Raw genomic sequence first — 9,030 nt, forward strand, 5'->3', positions numbered from 1 at the left:
AATTCACAACTTTTATTAAAAAATGCATATATCACAATAAAAATAAAAATAAATTATTAATTCTTCAGGCCCGCGGCGGGCAAACCCACGCGGGTCGCGGGCCTTGGCGGGTTGGCCCATTTAGGCCCACCTTTTGTTGGGTTGAAAAAATTTCAACCCAACCCACTTAAATTATGTGGCGGGCCGGGCCAACCCGACGGGCCTAACCCAAGTTGACGGCTCTATATTTGATGCACAAATAATATTATTTTAGTGCGAAATGTGTATTTAGATAGAAATTTTGGGGTTGGATATTAGCGAAAACACAATTTTTATGGAGTTTTTGGCTCAAAAAAATTCATAAGCACCATTGATAAAATAAGGTAACTATCACATCGAAGACTTGGATTTTTAATTTTGTGACTATTGGATACAAATACAAATTGTTTATTTATTATTATCCTACAAAATATTATTATTCAATAAATATTTTTTGTCCTTAAAACTTAACTCTCATGAAAAAAAGTCTCACGTGAGAAAATTTTATATTTGATTCGATGTATAAAAAATATTAATTTTTATTAAAGTAAAAAATTAATAAAACTTTCATGATAGATAACGATGGATTCTACTCTAATCTAAAGTTGTATTTGTTTCCTACAAGGACAGCAAACCCGTTTTGGTGGGGTTATTTTGGTATTTAAACATAGCGTCATCGTATTTGACTTCAACCAATCTCAAACCCTTTTTCCCTCAACACAAAAACCAAATCGCCAGCAAATCAAATCAATCTCGTAAGTGAAATCGAATCCAAGGAAGATGGATGCTTTGGACCAGGTTTTCGATCCGCTCAGAGATTTCGCCAAGGATAGCGTTCGCCTTGTTAAGAGATGCCACAAGCCCGATCGCAAAGGTGCGATTTCTTCATGAACTTTGAATCTCTGATCGCTAATTGTTTTTTTTATATTGTGAGTAATTAGTGGTGTAATTGATTTTGTGCGTGTAGAATTCACGAAGGTAGCGACTCGTACGGCGATCGGGTTCGTGGTTATGGGATTCGTAGGCTTTTTCGTTAAATTGATCTTCATTCCTATCAACAACATCATCGTCGGTGCTTCTTAATGCTTCGATCGCATCGAATAGGTGCCTATTTTTCTGATATACGTGATGTCGTTGTTTATTAGATTTTTGCCACAAAAGTTATTGATTTCAATCTGTTTGATTTTAGAGATCTGTTCCTTTGTTTATTTATCCCGATTTCGAAATTCCTTTATCAATTGAAAATTTTCATTTGCAAATTATGAGGGAGGCATCAACCGAGGAATAAACTAATAAAATAAACTAATAAAAGTTTCTGAAAGGAAAAAAGTTACCAAATTGGAAATAGAACCGATAACCAAAGTGAAACAGCAAAGGACCGTTGTGAAGTTAGTATTGAATTAATCTGTGCATGATTAGAACCCCACAGAGCATACCTCAAGGCTCAAGTTGTAGTGGTGCTTAGCCCTTAAGGCGCAAGACATCAAGTAAGTGCTTGCATAGTTGCATTGAGTGATTGACCATGAAGCACATGTCTTTGTGCGGCATAGAACATCAATACACACTTCAATGGAGACTTTCAATGTAAATATTATGAATTTAAGGTGAAATGCAATGTAATAGTAATTTGTTTTTGCTTCCCCCCTACTGAATATTTGTTTTATTTTTGTCTAGTAGTTTCTATTGTACTTATAAGGACAAAAAATTGTTTGTGTGTACAAATTATTGTTTAGTATATCTCAGTGCACTTGGTTTCCACAATGCATGTAGAACCACCTTGGTCCTTTAATATCTATGGTTTTTGTTTTCTTTTTTCTTCACCTCATGTCACTGATGGAGTTGTTGTGTTGTGTTGTGTTGTGTTGTGCATTACTAACTAAATTAAACCGTTGGGGTGGCATCATGTGGTTGGATGTTGAAAGTAAAGTGAGAGTAGCTTCAAGAGAGAAAATGTTTGCTTGAGTTACTTTTAGTAGGCAATCATGGAGGATTTTTCCCTCAGCTTGTGGAAGTAAACATCAATGAACAATGCTTAGGCTATTTCACTGGCTTTTCCTTATTTTTGTGCTCTTCATCATCAACTTTTCTTCAGTAAAAATTGATTACCGCCCGTTTCTGAATCTCTGATTAAACCACATCCAACTCAATGATACTTTTGTGCATTGCAGGATTTTTGTTGATACGAGAACCTCAACAATCAATCAGTACGCAGGAAAAGATGTGAAATTCTGTTAATCTTTTCAGTTAGCTCATTTCAATTTTTGTTGGACTTTTTTTTTGTGATAGTTGAACACTATGCGACATTTTATTTTATCATGAACTTCCCATGTATAATGACCATCTAATCATCCGACTCCCTGTTCTTTTACCTTTTGATTTAATGGCTATATTGGATGCAACTAATGAAATGTGATTATTCTCATATTGTTTATTGTAGTTTACAGTGTTTGTGGGGATGAATTTGGTTGATTTTAGTGGCAGAATCTCGAATGACCTTGCATTTGATTAGTGTAGCTTGCAACTAGCTAGAAACCCTCTTTAGAGTGTGTTTGAATTAAGTAGTTAGAGTGAAAAAGTGTTTTTTCAAAACAAAGTGTTTTTATTGTTTCATATGTGTTTGGATAGATTTGAAGTGCTTTTAAAAGTACTTATTTAAGTCAAAATAAGGGTCAGTTTGGTTATATAAGTATTTTGCTTTAAAAAGTGTTTTTTTAAGTTGATTTTTAAAAGTATTTTTTTAAGCAAAAACCGTAATAATTTTGTGTTTAGATTAGGGGTGCAAACGAACCGAATCGAGTCGAATAATGATAAAATTTTAAGGCTCGAATTCGGCTCGATAAGAGTATATTCGAGTTCGAGTTCGATTCGAAGCTCGATAATTTCAAAATATTTTTGCTCGAGCTCGGCTCGAAATGAAGTTCGAGTTCGGTTCGAAACATTAAAACCTATTCGTGAACTATTGCTCGGATATTATGGTTTGAAATGTATATATATTTATTATATAATTATATTATCTTATTGTCTTATTAAAGTAGAGACTTTCTAATTAACAAACTTTCAATTAATTGATGAAGCTTGATTTGAAATTACCATTATCTTTTAACTTAATTTTCAATAAAACAAAAATGATTGGACAAAATAGTTATTTTATATGGTTTCCTCTTTTCTAGCAATTAAAAGCTCACTTTGTGTCCTTTGATATTATTTTATTTACAAAAATAACACTCACTTTATAAGATATATATATTTTTTGTGAATATTTGTTTAGGAAAACATTATATTTTTATTATTTTTAATTTTACAATTTATTATTTATTTTTTTCGTTAAAAAAACGAAATGTACGAGCACGCAACGCGTGCAACGAAATACTAGTATTAATTAAATATTAAGGCTCGCGAACTATTCGCGAACTATCGAACATAATAATTTTGGCTCGAGCTCGGCTCGAGTTCGATAAACTCCAATACAAATCAAATATTTATCGAGCTGGCTCGAAAAGCTCACGAGCCGACTCGGTTCGTTTGCACCCCTAGTTTGGATAAATAGATTGAAAACAATTTTTTAAGTTGGGTTATAAAAAAAAGCATTTGAAAAATTATAAATATGGGTTTTTTAAAAAACAATTATTCTGGCTTATAAGTATTCTTAAAAGCACCGTAAATCTATCCAAACATATTTGAAACAATAAAAAGTATTTTTTAAAAAAAATATTTTTTTCTAGATTTTTAATCCAAACGCACTCTAAGTGCTTTTTTAAAAGTTCATATTAATATTTTTTTAATGCTTTTTTTTAACTCAACAAAAAAAAAATGTTTACAATCTATTTATCCAAACAAAATTATTACAACTTTTACTTAATTATTTTTTTAAAAAAAAAAACAACTTGAAAAAACACTATTTCTTTTCTGAATAAATAAATAAAAAAGTTCATGACTATATATATATGTGATATATTAATTGACAATGAGCTTAATTTTACATATTATGTTTTAGATTTTTAGGAAAATATTAATTAATATAATTTTAATACTTTTATGTTATTTAAAATTTGAAATTTACTCGTTTAATTTTAAATTTATGATGATTTTATCATTTTATTTATTATTTGAATATTTGAATTAATATTATTAAAATTACAATAAAAATTTTTAAAAATTTTTTTGCGTTTAAACTCATAGTAATCTCATTTAAACTTGAAATTTAACATGTACGTTTCGATATGTTTTGCGTATTTTTAAAACTTTGTATTGCACCCTTATTTTTGGTCTTATTCCGTTTTCATCACAGGAAGTGTGAAACATGTGTCCAAAAGCATTAACCTGGCGATGGTAGAAATTGAATGATCATAACTTAAAAGCAAGCATCGTGAATTTTAGAAAAATAGTAGGAGAAGAAAAATGAGGGAATGGAGTTGGTTGAAGATTACGAAAAAAAAAAAACAAAAACAAAAATAAAAAAAAACAAACAAACTAATTAACTAAACAACCATAGAAGTTATGGGTGAAGTTGAGAACATTTTATGTATTTTTAATTATAATAACTAGCCACGAAGCACACGCATTGTGTGTACATAAAGTTTTAATTGAAATATATATTATTTTTAAAATTTTATATGGTGAAATTTTTTTAGACAATCATGCATTTGTTTGCGATAAAATTTATTTTGAAAATGAGATCTGATGATTTCAAAATATTGAAGAAAAAAATACTATGAACTATATAAAAAAAATGGAAGTTGGTTGGTGGGTTTGTCGTATATGAACGTATGTGTTTGATATTAGCAGTTTACATGTGTTTGGATATGTGTATTAAATATTTTTACTCTTTTTTTAGTTAGCAATGCATGTAATTATAATTTTGGAAAATGGACAATTTTTTCTGAACACTTAAATTATCAAAATAGTTCTTGTGGAGCCATTATAAGATAGTAAAGATTATTAATTAAAACAAATTGATAAATTTACATGTATTTTAAATTGTTTAGATTTAGATTGGATAATTTACATTAAAAAATTCAAATTCATTTATCTATTTATTTACACAACAATTACACTAATCAAAGTGTATTTCAAATTCTTAGAATATTTGAGTTATTTGAAATTTATTGTAATTAATGTGTTCATAATGTGAATAAGAGGGTGTTTGGCTAAATTTATTAAAAAGAGCTTATAAGCTCCTAGAGCTTAAAAGTTGTTTTACGAGCTTATAAGCTCTTAGAACTTATTTTAAAAATAAGCTCTTAAAGTGTTTGGATAAACTTATTTTAAATAACTTAAAGATGTTGATGTGTTTGGTATTATAAGATCTTTTTATCGTCGAAATTACCAAAAATGGTATAATTATATGAAAATAATGTTTCGAGTTATACATATATGAAAATAGTTTTAGAATAAACATATATTAAAAAATAAAATTGTTATAATATTTTATTTTAGAAAAATTTATTGATTTGGAATTTTTTAAAAAAATAATATTTAATATTTAATAGGTGGAGGATATGATGGAGATTTATTAAAATATTTAAGGATATTTTAGAGAGAGAGAATGTTAAAATAAGATCTTTTTGAAAAAAATACCTTCCTCCTTACTTTTTTAAAAAACAGCTTATAAGCTGTCAAACAGCTTATTTTGACAGCTTATAAGCTGTTTTTAAAAAAATTTATCAAACAAAAATTTAGAGTTTAAAAGCTCTAAAACAGCTTATAAGCTGTTTGAAAGAGCTTTTAAGCTCTGTCAAACACCCTCTAAGTAAAGAGATGGATTTGAATTTCTTGTATCAAACTAAATTAACAATTAAAATATTTGAAGTCATGGATTTCTAATGATTCAATCCAAATGCAACTGTGCTTGGATGGAAGAATTTCAAATATATTCAAATGTATATTTGTTGTTTAGAGAAATAACATCATAAATTTCAAATCCACTATTTTCATGTTTATGAAGTGCTTCATGTAGGGCTGGAAAAAATCTCCGAAATCTCGAGTCTTCCCACTTCCCATCCCGAACCCGTTCTGAAATTTTTCCGACCCAAAATGTCGAGATTTCTCCTGTCCCGACCAGTATCAAGAGAGGGAACGGGTAAATAGTTTCCACCCGACGGGTTCCCTTCCAACCCGATTATATTAATAATATTATTTATAATTTTTTATTAGTCAACTTAGGGTAAATATTTACCTTCCGCTTTCACTTTCACTTCCTCCACTCTTTACAAACACTTTCAGTCACACGATTGCAAAATCCTTATTCGTTCCAGATAATCCATCGATTAGGATTTTTTTATTTCTTGCTTATTTAGAGTTTTTTTTTGTTTAATTTCTGGTTCAAATGAACAAGGGCTTGGTTCGGTGCTTCCGAACTAGTCTTCAGTGGTTCCAAAGTTCAAAATTCATATTTTAATTTTAATTAATCTCTCGATTTATTTAATTAATAACCCTTAATAATTTTTAATATTTAATTAACTTAAAACAGAGTACATGTTATTACACTCTATCTGTCAATTTGGTTATTTTCCGCACAAACTACATTTATTAGCCAAATGATATCGACATAAAAGAATTATCAATTTCAATTGTTAACTCAACTGAATTTATTCGAAAAATTTAGTGTAAATTATTTATTCAACCCCCTTCTAACTGATCACCCAATCCTAACACACTTCTTAACCTTATTAATGTTTTGTATGTATATATGAGAATATAATTTTCATTTAGACTTCATCATAGGAAGTTGTACTTTAATATATAACTAGTGTTTCTTTTAAGCGATGCGTGCATACGTAAAATTGTTTTAAATATATAATTTTATTTTAATTAATTTTCATGTTATTTTCATAGATGATATTTTTATTAGATATTTAAAATTTTAAATTACGATAAAAAAAAAATTTAGTAGTCTAAAAATGCTAATATTGGATGAAAGTGGAATGATTCACAAATTTTTACTCATCTCATGTTTATTTCATTTTTATGTTAACTCAATGTCATCTCATGACCCGGTACGACATTATATGTGGGCTTGATGAAAAATCTCTTTCAGCCCATGGTATTAGTGGAGGATGAGTGTCATATATGTGAAATTGGATAAGGGAAATTAAGAAATTCTATAATAATAAACACAATAATCGTACAAGAAATCGAGAAGGACTACAACAACAAGGAAGAAGAAATATAAAAAAAAATTCTCTCATGCATGACGCTAACCCTAAGCATGACTCTATCGGCGGCGGTGGTGAACCATCAGCAGGCGAGCCAAAGGACAGGGGTCAGAAATCATATGCGACAGCTTTCATGGCATCATCTCCTAGGACCACTCGAAAAAGTTTTCTGGACAGGGGCGATGGGGATATCCCTTGCAAACCGAAGGTACTCTATAAAAATAAACCGGGGTTTTCTTCACGGAAGAAGAGACATTGGACATGGGTAAGGAGCACCCATATGCTTTGATCGGTAAGTTTTTTGGTGGGTGGCCATCTCAGGAGAGAACGCTTGAAGCGTTTGCAGGAGTAGGGTTTTCGGGCCCTTACTTGGTGAAATTTCTTCGGCCGAGATATTTGTTCATTGATTTTAAGTTAGAAGAGGATATGGCCAAATTTTGGGGGAAGGGGCTATGGTTCCTTCAAGGACACCTGCTACGTGTGTTCAAATGGAGTCCAAAATTTGATTATTAGAAGGAGAGCTCTATCGTTCCAGTATGGGTAAAATTTTCAGACTTGCTTATTTCTTCGATAAGCAACATATTTATTATGTCGCTAATTTGATTAGAAATCCTCTTAAGATGGATTGAACGCCTGACCCTGGCAAGAGTATGTGTGGAAGTTGATCTTCTGCAGCCTTTTCATGATGATATCATTATTGGGTTAGTTGATAAGATAATTCAACAATGGGTTGTGTATGAATCTCTTCCGAAATACTGTCCAGAGTGTTGTCATGTTGGCCATGGAGTCGAGGAATGCTATGCGAATGGTCGTGTTCCACGACCTCCTCCGAAAAATAAAAAAACCAGCAAATCTTCGTGATGTTATTACTGCTATAAGATCGAGCACAACAGTCTCCATGGAGCAAGTTACTGATCAGCCTTCGGACCTGGTGGGGAAAAATCTAGCAGCACCTCGGTTGGAATGGAAGCAGGTAGCATCGAGAAAGGGCAAAGAGAAGGTTACTGATGTTATGGCTGATCGATTCCCCGTGAATCTACGGGGATCTCCAAGCTCGAATAGGTTTGATCTCCTTCTTGCTGATTTGGATGAAGATTTTGTGGTTGAAGAGTCCCAAGGTGTTGCTCAAAATCGTGGTAGGGACCGAAAAGGTGACCTGAGAGGTCTATGGGAGAATGGAGTTTTTACAGAATACGTTGATGAAAACATTCAAGTGGGTAATTCGGGCTCTCAGGAGCAAGTTCTTATCCAGCCTATTCTATCGTTGGAAGCAGAACTGCAGGGGGAGAAGCATGATACAGATCCGAGCAAAGTCTATCAGAATAAGTCCTTGCAGGAATTAGCGAATAAAGTTCACACATCTTTGTATGGGTAAAAGGATGATGGTCGAGAAATTGAGAATGGGAACAGATAATGTTAAATGCTAATTCTGGAGTCGTTGGAGCTGTGGTTGTCTCGATGCAGCAGCAACCTCGTGAGGAGGAAGTAAATTCCAGAGCACTGGCAGATTTTGTTGATAATAGTGGAGTGTTCAAATGTATCACTATTCTTGAATCTCATCCAGAGGATTCCCAAGTTGCTGATAGGGCCATTTTTGTAAAACGAGGTCCTGGGAGACCACCTAAAAGAACGCGATTGGTTCCGGTGAGGGGACCTCAAGGAGATTTAAACAACCTTGAGATTATACTGTTTACTATTTCTAAATGATTGGTACAATCTGGAACGTTAGGGGTATTGGGAATAAGTCAGCTCAGAGACGGATTAAGTTTCTGAAAGATTTTAATAATATGATGTTTTTAGCGATTCTTGATCCTATGCATCTGCTGGATCAAGAATGGTTGAATCGAAAGTTTGGGTT

The 9,030-nt window shown here is 31.8% G+C and overlaps 1 protein-coding gene across 1 annotated transcript; it reads left to right on the plus strand.

Annotated features, from left to right (window-relative positions):
• The first annotated feature begins 695 nt into the window (after positions 1-695).
• Positions 696-2,371, plus strand: LOC140884507 (protein transport protein Sec61 subunit gamma-1). The gene is made up of 3 exons (XM_073291282.1): positions 696-892; positions 986-1,122; positions 2,187-2,371. The coding sequence occupies exons 1-2, from the start codon at positions 799-801 to the stop codon at positions 1,099-1,101; spliced, it is 210 nt and encodes a 69-aa protein (XP_073147383.1). The 5' UTR covers positions 696-798; the 3' UTR covers positions 1,102-1,122; positions 2,187-2,371.
• The last annotated feature ends 6,659 nt before the right edge of the window (positions 2,372-9,030 follow it).

Source organism: Henckelia pumila, chromosome 2 (assembly GCF_033568475.1).
Source record: "Henckelia pumila isolate YLH828 chromosome 2, ASM3356847v2, whole genome shotgun sequence".
Taxonomy (NCBI): Eukaryota; Viridiplantae; Streptophyta; class Magnoliopsida; order Lamiales; family Gesneriaceae; genus Henckelia; species Henckelia pumila.